The sequence below is a fragment of the Mastigoproctus giganteus genome, chromosome 2 (genome assembly GCF_048544385.1).
Source record: "Mastigoproctus giganteus isolate SK-2022 chromosome 2, ASM4854438v1, whole genome shotgun sequence".
Taxonomy (NCBI): domain Eukaryota; kingdom Metazoa; phylum Arthropoda; class Arachnida; order Uropygi; family Thelyphonidae; genus Mastigoproctus; species Mastigoproctus giganteus.
The window spans coordinates 269,132,673-269,153,535 of NC_143576.1; the positions used below are offsets into that span (position 1 = coordinate 269,132,673).

General features: G+C 39.6%; 1 protein-coding gene across 4 annotated transcripts in view; it reads right to left on the reverse strand.

The window, feature by feature from the left end:
• The window catches only part of Cadps (calcium-dependent secretion activator 1), a 1,208,856-nt gene that overhangs the window by 433,795 nt on the left and 754,198 nt on the right, over nt 1–20,863 (reverse strand). Inside the window, exon 19 of one of the 4 annotated variants that reach the window (XM_090389908.1) lies at nt 20,095–20,117. The exons of the other annotated variants lie outside the window; for them this stretch is intronic. Coding sequence (XP_090246034.1) covers nt 20,095–20,117 — 23 coding nt within the window. The remainder of the gene's footprint in view (nt 1–20,094; nt 20,118–20,863) is intronic. 4 annotated transcript variants of the gene reach the window in all.

Here is a 20,863-nt window from a genome sequence, read left to right on the forward strand (position 1 = left end):
GTAGCTGTTATAGGCTTCAGTACTTTTTATTGCTCTGTAACCTTTCCATGCCACCTTTTTCTGCTCAAGTAATGCGGCAACTTCACTATTCATCCAACTTGGAACCCTTCTCGTGGAGTATTTTTTTTAATGGTATATACGCATTCAAGGCATCTGTGATTAATGTTTTAAAAGCGTACCACAGTTCAATTGTATTCATTCTCTGCACAATATCCACCCAATTAATAGAGGCCATGTAGTACCTTAAGGCATCGTAATTTCCTTTTCTGAAATTAAAACCCATTCCTTTGCCTTTTACTTCTGCTACCTCTCTCGTCATCATCCACCGTAGAACTCTGTGATCGCTTCCTGCTACTGGTTCCTCTACTGTTACAGACCAGGTAGTTTAACTTCTAACTAAGAGTAATTACAGACCAGGTAGTTTAACTTCTGTTCCGGGTAAAATAATGGAAAGACTGGTTAAAGATGCATTGCAGGATCATATAGACAAGACTGCAGCAATAATTCAGACACAGCATGGGTTTGTTAAGGGGAAAGTCTTGTCTGACAAACTTGATAGGATATTATGATGTGGTTACAAAGGAATTGGATGCAAAAAATAATTTTGATATCATATATTTGGATTTCAGGAGAGCTTTTGATACTGTTGCGCATGAAAGACTATTGTACAAATTGGAGCAGAATGGTATTAAGTGTAAGTTGCAACAATGGAAAAAAGGATGGTTAAGTGGGTAGTAATCAATTGGTGCTGCTCTTTGGGGACTAATGTTATTAGTGGAGTCCCACAGGGCTCGGTGTTGGGTCCACTGTTGTTTTGTTTATTTATCAATGATATTGATGAAGGTATATCGGGCTTAATGTCGCAGATGACACAAAGGTTGGCAGGGTTGTTAATGACAGTAATGGCAATGTGCTACTGCAACAGGATCTAGATAATTTGGGCAGATGGGCTAAGAAGTGGCAACTGAAGTTTAACATTGACAAATGCAAAGTACTGCATATGGGTAGAAGTAACCCCAGAGAAACGTACCAACTGTGTGGTACAACACTTAAGGTGGTAGAAAATGAAAAAGACCTGGGAGTAATTGTGCAGGCAGATATGAAGTTTTCTGAGCAATTCAGACAGGCTGCCAAGGCAGGTCATGGGGTTTTGTCAATGATATATAGGAATTTTGTTAGCAGGGAAAAGGAGGTGATTATCCCTCTGTATAAGGCAATGGTCAGGCCACACCTTGAGTACTGCGTACAGGTCTCGAGGCCTCATTTTAGGAAGGATGTAGATTTACTTGAGCATGTACAGAGAAGGGCAACAAGATTGGTGAGGGGAATGAAGGGATACTCTTTCCAAGAGAGGGTTAAGTTCTGCAAATTGCAGTGGCTGGAGACTAGGCACCTGCGCAGTGATCTGATTGAGGTGTATAAGGCCTTGAATGGGTTGAGCACGCTGAATTCTGATGGGATCCTTCCACTTGTTCAGATTTCGAACCTAAGGGGGCATAAATTGACAAAGGGGGATCGAAGGGTGATACGAGTAATTACAGACCAGATAGTTTAAGAAAGGACAGATGTAGAACAGATGTGCAGAAATTTGCCTTTAGCCAGCAGGTGGTTAATTGCTGGAACAAACTTCCATCTGTTTTTGTGGAAATTGACAGGTTGAATAAATTTAAGGAGGAACTGGACGGGCATTTGGAGGGAATGGTGTGATTTTTTTTTTTTTGGCTGATGCTGCATAAGCTCATACACTTGCTTTCTTGCATCACATACCACTACTAATACTCGCTGTATTCTCCCATTCAACCAACACTTTATCCATAGCAGCAATTTGCCCTTAATGTCATACTGCTCGAATTTGTACAGTAGTCTTCCACGTGCATCAGTATCAAAAACTTTCCAGAAATACAAGTATATGATATAAAAAAATAATTTTTTGCATCAAGTTCCTTTGTGACCACATCCTAGTATCCAATATAATTGGTCAAACAAGACTTCCCCTGAACAAATCCATACTGTGTGTGAACAAAAACTGCATTCCATCATCATTAGTTTGTGTGTTATTCTTAAATAAGGAAGTAATAGTATTAAATTGCTCAAAATTCTGTTTTAAATTTTTAAAATATTCAATATGTTTACCAAATTTATCAGGATGTTTCCTTTTTTAAGTGATCTAAAAGACTATGGTTTCATATCCTCATTTGAAAAAGAACTATTTCACATAAGACACATGGGCTGCCTTGAGTTGAATGGGTTTTCAATAAAATCATAAGCTAGATATTTATCAAGATACTGTAGACAATTTTTTTTTTTTTCATTATTTCACATTAGCATTAGCATTAATAGAGGCATTTGATGCAAGACAGCAAGCTTATGCAGCATCAGCCAAAAAAAAAAAAAAAAAACACCCCACTTCCACTTCACCCCTCTGTTCGTTCAAAATACCAGTCCAGCTGAGCCTTAAACTTATTTAGGCTATCAACCTCCACTACAAGGGATGGAAGTCTGTTCCACCAACCAACCACCCGCTGGCTAAAGGCAAATTTCCGCACGTCTATCCTGCAGCTGTATTTCCTCAATTGCAATTTATGCCCTCTCAAATGATTATTCTGAACAAGAGGAAGAATTCCACCAGCATTGAGCATGCTCAAACCATTCAAGGCTTTATACTCCTCAATCAGTTCACCTCGCAGGTGCCTAGTCTCCAGACGCCGTAATTTGCAAAATTTAAGACTTTCTTCATAAGAGCAACCCTTTGTTCCGTTCACTAATCTTGTTGCCGTTGTCTGAACCCATTCCAACAGCTCTACATGCTTCTTAAAATGAGGCCTCCAGACCTGTAGACAGTACTCAAGGTGTGGCCTGACCATTCCCTTATACAAGGGGATAATCATCTCCTTATCCCTGCTAGAAAAATACCTGTATATCATTGACAAGACACTATGACCTACTCTTGCAGACCATCTGCACTGCTCAGAAAACTTCATATCTGCCTGCACAATTAGTCCGAGGTCAATTTCGTTCTCTACCAATGTCAGTGTAGTACCACAGAGTTGATACGTGACTCTGTGTTTACTGCTTCCCATATGTAGCACTTTACATCTGTCAATGTTAAACTTCGTTTGCCACTTCTCAGCCCATCTAATCAACTTTTCTAGATCCTGTTGAAGCAGGAGCGTACTGTCATTAGTTTGCTTAACAACCCTGCCAACCTTTGTATTGTCTGCAAACTTGGACATTAAGCTTGATATGCCATCATCAATATTAATAAAGAATCTTATTATTATTATCAAGGTCTTCCTGGAAGATGTCAATACCAGGTGGCAAATAAACAGAGCAAATGGTTAATAAGAATCCCACTGTAAGGCGAATTGCAACAGCCTCTATGCTAGTTGTAAGTTGCAAAGGCTGAAAGGGAATTTGGTTGTTCACGAGGATGGCAACTCCTCCATGAGCAGGATCATCCAAATTTTTCCTTACGAATGATGGTACTGTTTAGCAGCACGATCTGCAGTTACATTACCTAGGATGCCAACATGACCAGGGATCCAGCAGATGACGAACTGGTTGGATCTTTGATATTGGTATAATTGAGATCATATCTGTTTCAGAATGGGATGTTGGGAAGAAGTAGTAGACTGAATGGCAGTTTGTTTGTTATTTGGTTTTTAGGAGCATTAGCAACTAAGGCCATATTGCTCCGGGATATGTGGTGGTCATTCCCTGACCTTTCCGCATTCTCCGTATTTGGTGGTGACGGGCTCGAACCCCGGTCTAATCAAGAAGCTTGTGCTATGCACTGCTGCTCCTTCCCACCTGGCTACGGAGGCGCCACTGAACTGAATGGCAGTGATGGCACTTAAGGAGTCTGTGTATATAAGAACGTGCTTGAATTGTTGCTTGGTTATATTATATAGAGCTAGTTTTATTGCATACAATTCTGCACTATAGATACTGCATTCTGTAGGAAGAGACACAGCTATTGAAAAGGCAGAACAAATTGCTGCAGCAACTACAGCTTCATCTGTTTTGGAGCAATCTGTATAAATATGAAATTTCTCTGAGTTTTCTAAGGGGTGGGCTTGATGCAACTGCTGGAAGTTGTTGTTTGGCAGGGAGCCTTCTCTCCATCTCAGAAAGAAATTATCACAAAGAGTTGTGCATTGAATCCAGGGTTGCTCAGGATGAGCAACATCTTCGAAGATAGGCTGGAAGTTAATATTCCAAATAAGCTTCAATTCTTGCAATCTAATACCCACAGGGCAGTTTTCATACTGAGGGTCAAACAGGTATTCCCAGTAGGATGAGATGGAATACTTTTAATTTTTGCAGCATAGCTACACAGTAAGGATTTTCATCTCAGGTGCAATGGGGATTCATTTACCTCAATATACAGGCTGTCGAACTGAAGACATGCTGAAGGCTCCCGTAGCTATCCTAAGGGAACTATATTTAGTAGTATTCATATCCAGACATAACAAGGGACCATTTCTTGCAGAGTCATAGACAGGTGGTCCATAATCTAAGTGGGACCAAATTCAAGTTTTATAAAGATGTGAGAGAGAGAGTGTCTATCAGCACCCTAGGAGTTAGAGGAGAATATTTATTTTTTTTTAGACAGGCCATTCTAAGGTAGGCTACATGATTGGAAAAACTAAGTTTATTGTCTAGATACAGACCCAATAACCAAAAATTATTGGTAAGAAGAATCAGGTTGTTTTTTAAATATATTTCAGGGTCTGGATGTAATTTTCTTATTTTACAGAAATGAATTGTACTATATTTATTTTCTACTAAGGAATAGCCATTCCATTGTGCCCATGATTCTATTCTGGCTATGGATAGTTGAAATTGCCTTTCAATGGCATTCATACTTTGTAAGTGATAAGAGATAATGAGGTTGTTCGGAGACATGTATGATTCAACTGTTTTTGGTATGTGTCATGTCATATTTATAATTCTTATTGTGAATAGTATTGCACTCAGAATGGAACTCTGAGGTACACCCTCCTCTTGTTCAAACAATCCGGATACACTGTTCCTTTATAACTGACCTGAAAGGTTCTGTGGTGTAGGAAGTTTTATATAAATTGGGGTAACTGTCCCCTCAAACCAAAAGAATGAAGGTCCTAGAGGATACCATATCGCCAAGTGGTATTGAAGGCTTTCTCGATATTGAGATTGACTATAACCAGATGTCTCCTTACAAAAGCATTTCGGATGTTTGCTTCTTCTTTAATCATCACATCTAAGGTTGAGCAGTTTTACCGAAATCCATATTGGTTTCTATTTAACAGATTGTTTCCAGAAGCCACGTCAGCTGCGCCTGGACCAATTTTTCTAAGACTTTGCCTGAACAGCTAGTCAGTGATATTGTCCTGTAATAATAATGCAGTATGGTATAATCCTCATCAATGTTGGAAAAGCCAGTACAATTGAGTAACAACATGAGTGTGGATAAGTATTTTCTAAATATATTTAGTTGTAGAATTTCAACAGGGAAGTTACTGCTTTGTTATTTAACTTTTTTAACATTATATAGCAAACTCGCTTCGGACCGGTAGCAGTATTAGATGTTTTATTGAGAGACTCCAAAAGTTCCTTTAGAGTGAATGGCTGATTGTCGGGTGAGATACTTTAGCATAAAAGTTTATTTTATGTTGTTCTGCATATGCCTTATTTTTTTGGAAGGTTTGGCTGTATGTGGACACTCCTGATATACTGGCGAATGACTCAGCTAATGTGTTTGCTATTTCTGTTATAGTGGACAATTCTTCCCTTTCCAGTTTAGGAGTGAGGCTGGAGACTGCAGGAATTTATCCTTAAGTGCTTGGATTTTCTTCCAGATGAGTCTTTTGTCTGTGTTCTTGTGTATGGTGGAAACAAAACTTATCCAGGGATTCAAGTGTTGGCATTCGAGGTGAGCAGGCATGCTTTGTCAGGGTTCCTCAGTTAAGTGGATTGGATTACTGTTGATTATTGCTTTTAAATATTTGATTTATTTAGTATATTGTTGGATTATTTTGTTATAGGTTTTCCTGTAACAGTTTGATTTTTATAATATTACAGATATTGTTTTTTAAAGTTAATTTTCATTGATATTTAGCAAATTTTATAATGGTAATTACGAGATCTGCCTTAAACACATCACAGGGTATCATGACTCACACGGAAATAGCCGAAGGCGATTTATGGGTCAGTCATAACTAAATCTGTTGCGGAATCCGTGGAATGTTTTCCAAGGTTGACCTGGTGACTAGTCATAGCTCACCTGGGGATTCTTTTCTTTGCGATTGATGTAAGGAGTGCACCGATCTTAAATTTCAATTTGGTGCACTGAAAAAATGGGTGCTTGCCCTCGAGAGTAATGCAACTGGAAGCTCGTCAGGGGCTCAAGACTCCAGCAATCTACCAAGTGATGCACTCCTGATTCAGACTTCAAAACAGAAAAACCAAGTGCAAACTACTCTGGTTCAAAAGGATTGTTTTATTAGGAGACTATTGTCAGGGAAACAGGGAATATTTTTTGTAATAAGGATAGGTGGGGTAGAACCAGGGCAAGTCTGCTGGGAGCAACTATTAATGATGTCACCAACAGATTATCAATTTTAAGAGGAGAATATTATTATTCATGCTAGGACTAATGACATTATACGTACACGATCTGACGATTTGTAGGAAAAATACAGGACCATGCTGAACAAATGCTGCGAGCTAGGCCACAATGTCTATGTGTCTGAAATTCTGCCCAGACACGATAGGAGGGATTATATGTTAAAAGCCTTCTGGATTAACTCAAGACTTGAAGGACTCTGCAAGGCTTTAGGGGGGAAATTTCTATCAGCTTGGCCCACACGTGTAGGTAGAAGGAATTTGTTTTGTAGAGAGAGGATACACTTAAACAAAGATGGTGCAAAGGTTTTTGCCATTATTATTGAGGGTACCTTAAAGGTTCAGGGAAACTGCTAATTCAGGGGGTTGTGGGTAATATTGACACGCATTTATCTGATAATATTGGTCAAAGTAACTCTTGCACACACCTCAAGAGTTCTGATCTGTTACCTGAACTGGACATATTATCTAGATGTTCTGGGGGAAGAAACGTTTCAAGTGAGTGGGAAGCTAAGGTCAGGGAAGAGAGCCTAAAAAACTTCAAGAGTGGTGTTAGGATTATTAAATATACAAGAACAGTAAGTCTTAATTGTTTATATAGTAAAGCTAGAAGTGTCATCAATAAAATGAGCGAATTCGAATTGGTGGTTAAAACAAGCAACGTGGACATAATAGGGCTTACGGAAACGTGTTGCTACCCGGAAATACGGGATGATGAGTTTCAGTACGGTTTGTATGATGTATTTAGGAAGGATACGGTAGATAGAAGGGATGGTGGGGTAATGCTTCTTATCAGAAGCAGTCTGAGTGTGACAATAGATTTATTCACACGTTTCACATGCTAGTATAGATTTTTTTTGTAGAGTATCAGATAGTTGGAAACAAAGGTATAATGCGAATAGGAGTAATCTACAGACCAGGTGATTGTGAAGATTATGACGAAAGCCACTACATGCAAATGGAATGGGCAAGTAAGCTTCAATGTCTTATTATGGGTGATTTCAATTTGCCTCTAATTGATTGGAGTACATGGGAAAGGAAACTCGACATGGGGAACAAAATTTTTAAATCAGCTAGATGACTGTTATTTGTATCATCATGTCAAGGAAACTACTAGAGAAAAGAATATCCTAGACCTTATCATCACCCATGAATCAGATCACATAACAGGGCTGAAAGTAGAGGAACCAGTAGCAGGAAGTGATCACGGAGTTCTACGGTGGATGATGACGAGAGAGGTAGCAGAAGTAAAAGGCAAAGGAATGGGTTTTAATTTCAGAAAAGGAAATTGCGATGCCTTAAGGTACTATGGCCTCTATTAACTGAGTAAAAATCGCACAGAGAATGAATAAAATTGAACTTTGGTATGCTTTTAAAACATTAATCATAGATGCCTTCAATGCATATTTACCATTAAAAAAAAAAATACTCCACGAGAAGGGTTCCAAGTTGGATGAATAGTGAAGTTGCCACATTATTTGAGCAGAAAAAGGTGGCATGGAAAAGATACAGAGCAATAAAAAGTACTGACGTCTATAACAGTTACAAGATGATCTGTAACAAAGCCACAGAAAATGTTCAACAGGCAAAGGCAATTTATGAGAAATCGCTAGCAAACAGAGCAAAGAGGGATGATAAGCAATTCTTCACATATCTAAATACAGTACTAAGAAGAGCAGGACAAATCAGATCGGTCCTTTACGCAAGGGAAAGGGGAGAGTATTAAATACACCAGCTGCCATTGCAGAGGAACTCAACAGTTATTTTGCACTGATATTTACAGAAGAAAAACTTTTTGTGGCAATGGGAAATTCTAGAAGTGAAGTGGAAAAATATGTAATTAATGATATTGAAATTTCACAAAATTATTTAATGAAAAAACTTTCGAGCCTACAGGCCAGTAAGGCTGCTGGAGGTGATGGAATATACACTATAATCTTAAGGGAAATGGCAAGTGAGTCCAGTGAACCATTGTGGCTAATTGTACTAGCATCACTAGACTCAGGGGAGATTCTGTTGGATTGGAAAAGTGCCAATGTATCTCCCATACATAAGGGTGGTTTAAGAGTGAAGTGGGAAATTATCGACCTGTCAGTCTGACTTCAGTGGTAGGGAAAATCATGCAAGCAATGATCAAGGGTGGAATTCAGGATCATTTGGATAAAATTGAAATTCTCAAGGATACTCACCATGTTTTTGTAGAGGGAAAACCATGTTTAACAAAACTGGTTTGCTATTTTGAAAGGGTCACTCATGAGCTGGATTAAGAGAATAATTTCGACACTGTTTATTTAGATTTCAGGAAAGCTTATGACTCAGTCCCTCATGAGCATTTGCTTTATAAGCTGGAACAGGATGGAATCACTGGGAAAACTGTTAGATGGATAGCAGGATGACTTTAGGGCAGGAGGCAGACGGTTGTGATAATTGGCTATTCCTCAGATTGGGTTGATGTAAGAAGTGGGGTTCCCCAAGGATCAGAATTAGGACAACTGTTGTTTTTAATTTTTCATAAACGACACTGATGAAGGGATAGAGGGCATGATCTCTAAATTTGCAGATTTGCAGATAGAGTAGTTAATGACCACTGTCAAGCTGAGCTTCTTCAGAGAGCACTAGATAAACTTCAGGAATGGTCAGAAAAATGGCAGCTATGCTTCAATCCAACAAAATGTAACGTATTACACTTTGCTGGAAAACCTGGGAAACAGTAATCCCGAAATTACTTATTCACTTGGTGGAGTTCAACTAAACCCAGTACTGGAGGAAAGAGACTTGGGGGTTACGATACGATCAGACATGAAATTCTGTGTGCATTGTAAACAGGTTGCAACGAACGCCCATGGTGTCCTATCGATGATCTATCAAACTTTTGCAAGTAGAGATAGGCACGTGATAATCCCATTATATAAGGCTTTTGTAAGACCACACTTAGAATACTGTGTTCAGGTATGGAGACCGCACCTAAAAAAAGGCTTCCTGAAAGGGTGCAAAGATGGGTAACTCGCCTGGTGAGATCGGCAAAAGGAGTCCTTATGAAGAAATACATCGAATATGTGGGTTGCAGAATTTGGAAACTAGACACCTTATAGTAGATTTGATTGAAGTGTTTCAGGCTCTGAGGGGTATCAGTAAAATGAATGAGGATGAAATTTTCAAGATTATAAATGATGCTAGAACTAGGGGACATAAATTCAAGTTATGATCGGTAGATGTTTAGATTGGACTGCAGGAAGTTTTAATTTAGCCAGCAAGTTATAATTTGCTGGAATAAGTTGCCTACATGGGTAGTAGAAACTGACAGTTTGGGGAAATTCAAAGGTCAACTGGATAGTACCTTCGGATAAGGAAAATGCATATTATGATAGGGTTAATTTCCTTTTCTTTAATTAATTATTAGTTTTTTTTTTTTATCATTGTTTTATTCGGGTTTATTTTTTGGCTGGTGTAGCATAAGACAGGCTTTCTTGTGCACTATGCAGCCATTACTAATACTACTACTAATCTTTCTTTGTTTTTCTTCTTATTTGGCAGAATTTCACCATGAGTCTCTTAAAGTTAATAAGATTAGCAGTAATAAGCAATTAGTATTAGTAATGGCCGCATGGTGCAAGGTAGACTATGGCTTATGCTGGCCCAGCCAAAAAAAGTCCGAACAAAACAATGATAAAAACAAAAAAAACAAAAAATAAATAATACATAAGTAAATAATAATAATTAATAAAACAAAAGAAAAAAAAAGGGAAATTAAACCTATCATCCTATGCACTTCCCTTACCCGAGAGTACTATCCAGATGACCTTTGAATTTCCCCAAATTGTCGGCCTCTACCACACATGAAGGCAACTTATTCCAGTAATTTATAACTCGCTGGCTAAAATAAAACTTCCTGCAGTCCAATCTAAACATTCCCCCCCCCCCCCGTAACTTGAATTTATGTCCCCTAGTTCTAGCATCATTTATAATCTTGAAAATTTTGTCCTTATTCATTTTACTGATGCCTCTCAGAGCCTTAAACACCTCAATCAAATCTCCTCTAAGGTGTCTAGTTTCCAAACTCTGCAACCCACATATTCGAAGTCTTTCTTCATAAGGACGCCCTTTTGCCGATCTCACCAGGCGAGTTACCCTTCTTTGCACCCTTTCAAGAAGCTCGATGTCTTTCTTTAGGTGCAGTCTCCATACTTGAACAAAGTATTCCAAGTGTGGTCTAACATAAGCCTTATATAATGGGATTATCACATCCCTATCTCTACTTGCAAAAGTTCGATAGATCATCGATAGGACACCATGGGCCTTCCTTGCAACCTGTTTACAATTCTCAGAGAATTTCATGTCTGACCGCATCGTAACACCCAAGTCCCTTTCCTCCAGTACTGGGTTTAGTTGAACTCCACCAAGTGAATAAGCTATTTGGGAATTACTGATTCCCAGGTGTAATACCTTACACTTTGTTGGATTAAAGCATAGCTGCCATTTTTCTAACCATTCCTGAAGTCTATCTAGGTCTCTCTGAAGAAGCTCAGCTTGACAGTGATCATTAATTACTCTACCAATTTTAACATCATCTGCAAATTTAGACATCACGCCCTCTATCCCTTCATCAATGTTGTTTATGAAAATTAAAAACAACAGTGGTACCAATACTGATCCTTGGCAAACCCCACTTCTTACATCAACCCAATCTGAGGAATTGCCATTTACCACAACCCTCTGCCTCCTGCCCTGAAGCCATCATTCTATCCATCTAAGGATTTTCCCAGTGATTCCAACCTGTTCCAGCTTATAAAGCAACCGCTCATGTGGGACTGAGACAAAAGCTTTGCTGAAATCTAAATAAACAATGTCGAAATTATTCCCCAAATGCAGCTCATGAGTGATCCTTTCGAAATAGCGAAACAGATTGGTTAAACATGATTTTCCCTTTACAAAACAATGCTGAGTATCCTTGAGAATTTCAATTCGATCCAAATGATCCTGAATTCCACCCTTGATCATTGCCTCCATGATTTTCCCTGACAGGTCGATAATTTCCAAATTCACTTTTACAGCCACCCTTATGTATGGGAGATACATTTGCACTTTTCCAATCCAAGGTAATCTCCCCAGAGTCTAGTGATGCTCGTATAATTAGCCTCAATGGTTCAAAATTAGAGCTGGAAAAGGAATTAGAAAATGTGAATTGGAATACCATCGGTTTGGCTGAAACAAGAAGAAAAAATGAATCACTTATAAGTTTATCAAGTGGAAATCTGCTGTACACCAATGGAAACAGTGAAAGGAGTGAAGGTGGAGTTGGGTTTCTGGTCCATAAAGATTTTAAAAACAACATTTTGGAATTCAAAAGTACATTACCAAGGGTGTCAAGACTAATATTCAAGATTTCTAAGAAGTACAAGCTAAAGATTATAATGATTTATGCACCAACATCGAGCCATGATGATGAAGAGGTTGAAGAAATGTACACAGAAATTGAGTCTTCTAGATGAGCAGAAAACCCACTACACTATTATTATGTTGGCCTTCAATGCTAAGGTTGGAAAAAGCGAAAACAGCGCAGAAAGTCGAACTATAGGAACTTTTCGAATTGATGAAAGAAATGAAAGAGTGAAAGACTTGTGGAATTTGCAGAATCTAAAGGACTGTCAGTAATGAATACTTTTTTCAAGAAAAGGGTGAACAGAAAGTGGACATGAAAGAGTCCAAATGGATTAACTACTAATGAAATCGACTTCATCCTCACTAACAAAAGATATATTGTGAATGATGTTACTGTCCTGAATAAAGTAAATGTTGGAAGTGATCACAGAATGGTAAGATGTACACTTGATATAGATGTAGGAAAGGAAAGGAAAAAACTGACTCAAGTAAATAATACAAAGGTCTTTGAGATAACAGAAGAGGAGAAAAAGCAGTATGTACTGGAACTTAAGAACAAGTTTGAGCTTCTGCAGACTGCTCAGGACCAAGATATCGACGAGGAATATTACAACTTTCTGAAAGTGATAAAGCCCAAGAAACCTATAGGGAAAAAGAAATCCAAAGAAGAAAAAATTAGTCAAGAAACACTTGTCATGATGAACCGAAGACGACAAATGAAAAAGAAATACACTAACTGGGAGAAAATTGAGTATACCGAGTTATGCAAAGCCATTAGAAATAGACTCAGAGAGGACATAAGAAGATTTAACACAAGAAATGTAGAACAAGCATTAAGGGAAAACAAAGGATTTAAATCTGAAGCCATGAGCCGTAATACAGAAAGACAAATGATACTGAAACTGAAGAATAGCGATGGTGTACTTATAAACAGCAGAGAAGGCATAATTCAAATAGCAGAAGACTACTATAGAGAATAACGGCCACCGTAGCTGAGTGGTCAGGAGCGCGAATGCAGTAGCACACGCTCTTTGAGTAGACCTGGGTTCAAGCCCCTGACTGCTGAATACGGTCGATCTGCCAACCCGCACTGGACCAGCGTGGCAGATTATGGTCCAATTCCCTCAGCATGAATTGTTGACCAGGCTTCCATCCTGCAGTGGGTTGATAATGGCTGCACTTTTTTTACTATAGAGAATTATACAAGGAGCAAGGGAATGATGCCAGCAGTGGGGAAGATGGATTGCAAAGTGGCAACAAATACAACATACCTGATATTCTTCCTGATGAGGTAGAACATGAAATGAAGAAAATGAAGAATCGGAAAGCCCCGGGGGAAGATGAAGTTACAGTAGAGTTGTTATAATTGGGAGGAAGAGACATAACACAAAAACTGGAAAGGCTCTTCACAAAGTGCATTAGAAGAGGTGTGATGCCTAACCAGTGCAATAATGCAATCATAGTTTTGCTGCATTACAAAGGAGATAAATCAGAAATTGGAAATTATAGACCAATTAGCTTGTTATCCCACATCTACAAGTTGTTCACAAGGGTCATTACTAACAGATTAGAAAGAATACTTGATGAGAATCAACCGAAAGAGCAAGCTGGCTTTAGGACAGGATTCTCAACTATGGATCACCTTCACGTAATATCACAGCTAATGGAGAAAGCAAATGAATACAAAATACCATTATGCCTGGCATTTGTGGATTATGAAAAGGCATTTGACTCCATACATCATAAAGCAATGTTTCGGGCCCTGCAAAGACAAGGCATAGATACCCCATATATTATGATTTTGAAGAAAATATATGAGAGTGCTACCTCCTTTATTAGAATAGACAAAGACAGTAGGAAATTTAATATTGAGAAAGGAGTTGACAAGGGGAGACAATATCTCCGAAGCTGTTTACTGCTGCCCTTGAGGAAGCTTTCAGAAGATTAGACTGGTGGCAGAAAGGAGTCAATGTAAACGGAGAGTACCTAAACCATTTACGATTTGCAGATGACATTGTGGTTATAAGCCACGATCCCAAAGAATTAGAGGAAAATCTTAATCAGTTATGCACAGTTAGTAAGGATTTTGGACTAAAGATTTGGGCTAAAACGAAAGTAATGATGAACAAGTATGCCATAGAAAGGGAAATAATGATTGAAGGAGCAGTAATTGAAAAGGTGGAGTCATATACTTATCTGGGACAAGTCATTAGCTGTAATAATGATAAATGGATGGAAGTCAAGAGAAGAACAAATTTTGGATGGATAGCATTCAGGAAATATAGTCACATACTGAGGAGCAATATCCCGATTTGTCTGAAACCTAAAATAATGAACTAATGTATACTCCCCGCCATGACTTATGGAAGTGAAACTTGGGCACTCACCAAAAGAATGGAAGAGAAGCTGAGAAATACACAGCGAAGAATGGAACGAATTATATTGGGAATCAGACTGTTAGACAAGAAGACAAACACACGGATTAGGCAGAAAACTCAAGTAAAGGACATTTTTATCAAAACTAAACAACTAAAATGGTCTTGGGCAGGACACATAGCTCGAAGACATGATGACAGATGGACTAAGAAAGTAACAGAATGGTATCCAAGAGGAGCTAGAAGAAAACCTGGAAGACAAAGGCGGAGATGGATAGATGAAATTCATGAGTTTGTGGGTAGTAAATGGATGGCCAGTGCTCAAAACAGAAGGAACTGGAAAGTTGCAGTGGTTTGAAAATGGCTGATGATGATGATGATGATAGTTCAATGCACTCGCTTGCTGCCTCCCTTAAGATTATAGGGTATATTCCATTAACTCCAGGAGCCTTACTGGTCTGTAGGCTGGTAAGTTTTTTCATTAAATAAGCTTGCAAAATTTCAATATCATTAATTACATATATTTTAACTTCGCTCCCACAGCAGGTCAGCAGGGCAGACTGGGGGGCTGAAGCACAAAGCTCTTACTCTGATATATCAAGCGGCATACGTGCCAATTGTGTGTTATGGTGCCTCCATCTGGTACCGAAAAGCCATCCTAGCAAGAAATAAACGTAAGCTGGATTCAATCCAGAGATTCATGCTCCTTTCAATTTGCAGGGCATGCCGCACCGTCAGCACCCCCGCTCTGGAGGTATTAACTGGATGTCAGCCACTATACTTAGAAGTAGTTAACAGAGGGCTTTTTTTATCACTTAAGGAAGTGAGTTCCAACCCAACTGCTAAATATTCAACTTGACACCATAAACGGCACCAGGCAGGAAAGACAACGGATAACTCAACATCTACAAGAGATATGGCAACATGACTGGGACACTACAACAAAAGGGGGCCATCACAAAACAATTCATTCCATCCATAAGTTCAACTCACCCAGAACCTCCACCCTGGTTTTCGCCTGGCCTCCATGTGATCTTTATCATCACTGGCTATGGATCCTTCCAAAAAAAACAGATTGCCATGGGAATCGAGAATGATCCACGTTGCCACTGCGGCGAAGAGGAGTCCTGGGGGCACCTCATGTATGAGTGCCCCAGCTATGACAACATTAGGCTTAAATTCCTCGCCACAATACAGAGAAACCCTCGCAATCAAGAATCCACTCTGCTACTCGAGGAAGATACCTATAAGGGTAGGGTAGCTACCCTTATAGGGTAGGGAAGCTAAGTTAGGGTAGGGAAGGGAAGAGTAGGGAAGGTTAGGGTAGGTTAGGGTAGGGTAGGGTAGGGAAGGGTAGCTAAGTGTTAGGGTAGCTAAGAATAGAAACAGGTGCAGGTATACTTGCCTGTACACCAATGCTAGGAGTTTAGTAAATAAATTTGATGAATTTGAGATATTGCTCAAAACATCAAAGGCAGATATTGTTGGGATATCAGAGACGTGGTGTCACACAGATATAAGGGATGCAGAACTAGAATTCGGGGAGTACAACGTCTACAGAAAGGATAGACAGGATAGGAAGGGGGGAGGTGTTATGCTATTAGTTAAGAAACACATAAAAACCAAGGAAGTGAAGCCAGTCGACATAGCTGGACAGTGCAGTGTTGAGTCAGTTTGGTGTGACATAAGCATTGGGAGATCAAAATTGAGAGTAGGAGTGTGCTATAGGCCTAATGACTCTGATGAGTATAATAAGAAACTGTACAGGGAAATAGAGTGGGCCAGTAAATCAGAGAGTCTTATAATGGGAGATTTTAATTTCCCAGATATTGAATGGAATTTGGGGGCTGGTCACTCACACACTAGCAGAGCTTTTGTGGATTTATTGGATGATTGTTTTCTACATCAGCATGTTCGGGAGCCAACTAGAGGGAGTAATACTCTTGATTTGATTATCAGCAGTGATTCTTCATGCATTAAGAATCTGCAGATAAATAAACCACTAGGTGGCAGTGATCACAGTGTGCTGAAGTGGGATTTACTCAAAGAGGTAACTACCATTAGGGGTAAAGGGAAGGGTTATTGCTTCCGTAAAGGCGACTACGATGGACTGAGACAGTATTTAAATTCTATACAGTGGGATCAACTGATGATGTTACCAACAGCAAATTCAAAATGGGAAGCATTCAAAGAACTTATCTTGGAAGCTACTAGGCTTTACATACCAACTAAGAAATACTGTTCAATGTTTAGGCCAAAATGGATGTCAGATGAACTAATGAGGCATATGGCAGAGAAGAAAAATGCATGGGATACATACAAATTAACACATGACACAGAAGCCTATGATAGATACAAGTTGATATGCAACCAAGTTACAAAGGAGGTTAGGCAGGCGAAGGCAGATTACGAGAAATCCTTGGCAAGGGATGCAAAGAAAAACAGCAAAGAGTTCTTTACTTATGTAAACTCTAGAAGAAAGGGGATGAATCAGATTGGTCCACTTGATATTGATGGGTCAAGTTTTGATGATCCTGCTCAGGCAGCTAACAAACTAAATGAATATTTTGCATCGACATTCACACATGAGGAGTTATTCAGCGAGGGGAATGCCAGAGGTGTATTCAACTCTAGCAGTAAGCTACAGAATCTTGAAATAACTGGGAGTAAAGTGGAGGAGAAACTGTTGAAGATAAACACAAGAAAGGCACCCGGGGTGGATGGGATCTATCCAGTTATACTAAAGGAGGCAGCAAAGGAAGTAAGCAAACCCTTAGCCATAATTATGAGAGCTTCCTTGGACTCAGGGGAGGTACCCATAGACTGGAGATGTGCAAATGTGACCCCAATTCACAAAGGAGGATCAAAGGCTGACACAAGTAATTATAGACCTGTGAGCTTAACTTCTGTTCCAGGAAAATTAATGGAGGCACTGGTTAAAAAAGCACTGCAGGATCATTTAGACAAGACTTCAGTTATAGCTCAGACACAGCATGGTTTTGTTAAGGGGAAGTCTTGCCTGACCAACTTGATTGGATACTATGATGCAGTCACAAAAGAACTGGATGCAGGGAATAACTTTGATATTATATTAGAAAGGCTTTTGATACTGTTGCACATGGAAGACTGCTAAACAAATTGGAGCAGTGTGACATTGGAGGCAAATTGCAGCTATGGATAAAGGGGTGGTTGAGGGGGAGAAGACAGAGAGTGGTAATCAATGGACACTGCTCATCGTGGACTGATGTTATTAGTGGAGTCCCTCAGGGCTCAGTGTTGGGTCCATTATTGTTTTCTGTATTTATAAATGATACTGATGATGGTATATCGGGCTTAATGTCCAAGTTTGCAGACGATACAAAGGTTGGCAGGGTTGTCAAGGACACTACTGACACTATGCTGCTGCAACAGGATCTGGAAAGGTTGAGCAGATGGGCTGAGAGGTGGCAAATGAAGTTTAACATTGACAAATGTAAAGTACTACACATGGGAAACAGCAACCCCAGAGCAACGTATCAACTCTGTGGTACTACACCGACAGTGGTAGAGAATGAAAGGGACTTGGGGGTGGTTGTGCAGGCAGATATGAAGTTCTCTGAGCAGTGCAGACGGGCTGCAAGAGTAGCTCATGGAGTATTGTCAATGATATACAGGAATTTTTCCAGCAGAGATAAGGAGGTGATTATTCCATTTTATAAGGCGATGGTCAGGCCACACCTAGAGTACTGTATACAGGTCTGGAGGCCTCATTTCAAGAGCTGCTGGAACGAGTACAGAGAAGGGCAACAAGATTAGTGAATGGAACAAAGGGGTGCTCTTACGAAGAAAGGCTTAAGTTTTGCAAAATACAGTGTCTGGAGACTAGGCACCAGCGAGGTGATCTGATGGAGGTGTATAAAGCCTTGAATGGTTTAAGCATGCTCAATGCTGATGGGATTCTTCCTCTAGCTCAGAAAAATCACCTGAGAGGGCATAAATTCAAATTGAGGAAAGACAGATGTAGGATAGACGTGCGGAAATTTGCCTTTAGCCAGCAGGTGGTTGGTTGGTGGAACAGACTTCCATCCCTTGTCGTGGAGGTTGATAGCCTAAATAAGTTTAAGGCTCAGCTGGACAGGTATTTTGAACGAACAGAGGGGTGAAGTGGAAGTGGGGTTTTTTTTTTTTTTTTTTTGGCTGATGCTGCATAAGCTTGCTTTCTTGCATCAAATGCCTCTACTAATGCTAATGCTAATGCTAAAAAGACAGACGTGGGGAAATTTGCCTTTAGCCAGTTGGTGGTTGGTTGGTGGAACAGACTTCCATCCCTTGTAGTGGAGGTTGATAGCCTAAATAAGTTTAAGGCTCAGCTGGACAGGTATTTTGAACGAACAGAGGGGTGAAGTGGAAGTGGGTTTTTTTTTTTTTTTTTTTTTTTTGGCTGATGCTGCATAAGCTTGCTTTCTTGCATCAAATGCCTCTACTAATGCTAATGAGGCATTAACCACCTAAGCGCAAGAAACATTTGCACTTAGGCAAGCTAAGATTGCAGAACTCAGAGCCCAAGAACTAAACCAGACCGGCGTGGGATAACTCTCCATTCCTCCGGAAAAATGCAGACATAATCATGCAAACCCAAATAGGGTAGGATCTATTGCAGGCACCATCCAAGGTGCGGTATGCTGGCACTCCTCGGAGTGCGGGATTTAAAAGTCATCGCAAACCGGAAATGGGTAGGATATACTGCTGGCACCGATCTGGTGCAGGATTGCTGGCACTGACCTCAGTGTGGGATCTATAGGCACTATGCCATTGGCAATTACACAGGGGCACCTGTCCCCTGTGACTTTTAAACCCAAACTCTTTCCTATACTTCGCCTAAATTAGGGTGGATTTATTCTCCCCTGTCAACCCACCCAAATTCATTCCACCTTAAATCCTCTCTCTTCTATGCCCCTCTCTCTCTTTTTTTTTTTTCTTTTTAATCAATTTACTTTTTACTTATTTACTTATTTATTTATTTTTTTTTTAATCTGTTACTTTATTTTATTTTTTTATTTTATTTTATTTATTTTATTTTATTTTTATTTTATTTATTTTTTATATATATATATATATATATATATATATATATATATATTTTTTTTTTTTGGTCTCCGTCAGGAAGCTCAGGCAACCCTGGCGGAGGCCAGACTGGCTCACCTCCCAGTGGTGGTGGCGTGCAACGTGGGGTTCCCTTAGGGGCCTTGCGGCTAAGCAGCCAGAGACAGAACAACAGACCACAGCACAACTCTGTCGCAAACCAGACACCACACTTTTTCTGGCTTTTACAGAGATTCTGTAAATTCTTCACAAAGTACCATGGTGGATATGTGGGAAACCACTGGTGGCGCCTTCCACAAAACACTATGCCACTATGCCACAAAAGGCTTTTCATTTGTAAATATCGATGCAAAATAACTGTTGAGTTCATCTGCAACAGCAGCTGGTGTATTTAATACTATACCCTTTCCCTTACGTAAAGGTCCGATCTGGTTTGTCCTGCTCTTTTTGGCATTTATATATGTGAAGAAATCTTTATCTCCCCTCTTTGCTCTGTTTGCTAGTGATTTCTCATAAACTGCCTTTGCCTGTCGAACCTTTTCTGTGGCTCTATTACACATCACCTTGTAGCTGTTATAGGCTTCAGTATTTTTTATTACTCTGTAACCTTTCCATGCCACCTTTTTCTGCTCAAGTAATGTGGAAACTTCACTATTCATCCAACTTGGAATCCTCCTCGTGGAGTACTTTTTTTAATGGTATATACGCATTCAAGGCGTCTGTGATTAATGTTTTAAAAGCGTACCACAGCTCAAATGTATTCATTTTCTGCACAATATCTACCCAGTTAATAGAGGCCATGTAGTACCTTAAGGCATCGTAATTTCCTTTTCTGAAATTAAAACCCATTCCTTTGCCTTTTACTTCTGCTACCTCTCTCGTCATCATCCACCGTAGAACTCCATGATCACTTCCTGCTACTGGTTCCTCTACGGTCAGCCCTGTTATGTCATCTGATTTCATGTGTGAGGATGAGATCTAGGATATTCTTTTCTCTAGTACTTTCCCTGACATGTTGATACAAATAACTGTCATCTAGCTGATTTAAAAATTTTGTTCCCCATGTCGAGATTCCTTCCCATTTACTCCAATCAATTAAAGGAAAATTGAAACAGGTTAGCACTTACTTGCCCATTACATTTGCATGTAGCGGCTTACGTCATAATCTTCACAATCACCTGGTCTGTAGATTACTCCTACTCGTATTATACCTTTGTTTCCAACTATCTCACACCATACAGACTCTATACTAGCATGTGAAATGTTTGAATCCAGGGAAAGCTACTGTCGCACTCAGGCTGCTTCTGATAAGAAGCATTACCACACCACCCCTTCTATCTACCCTATCCTTCCTAAATACATTATACAAGCCATACTTAAACTCATCATCTCCAATTTCTGGGTGGCACCACATCTCTGTA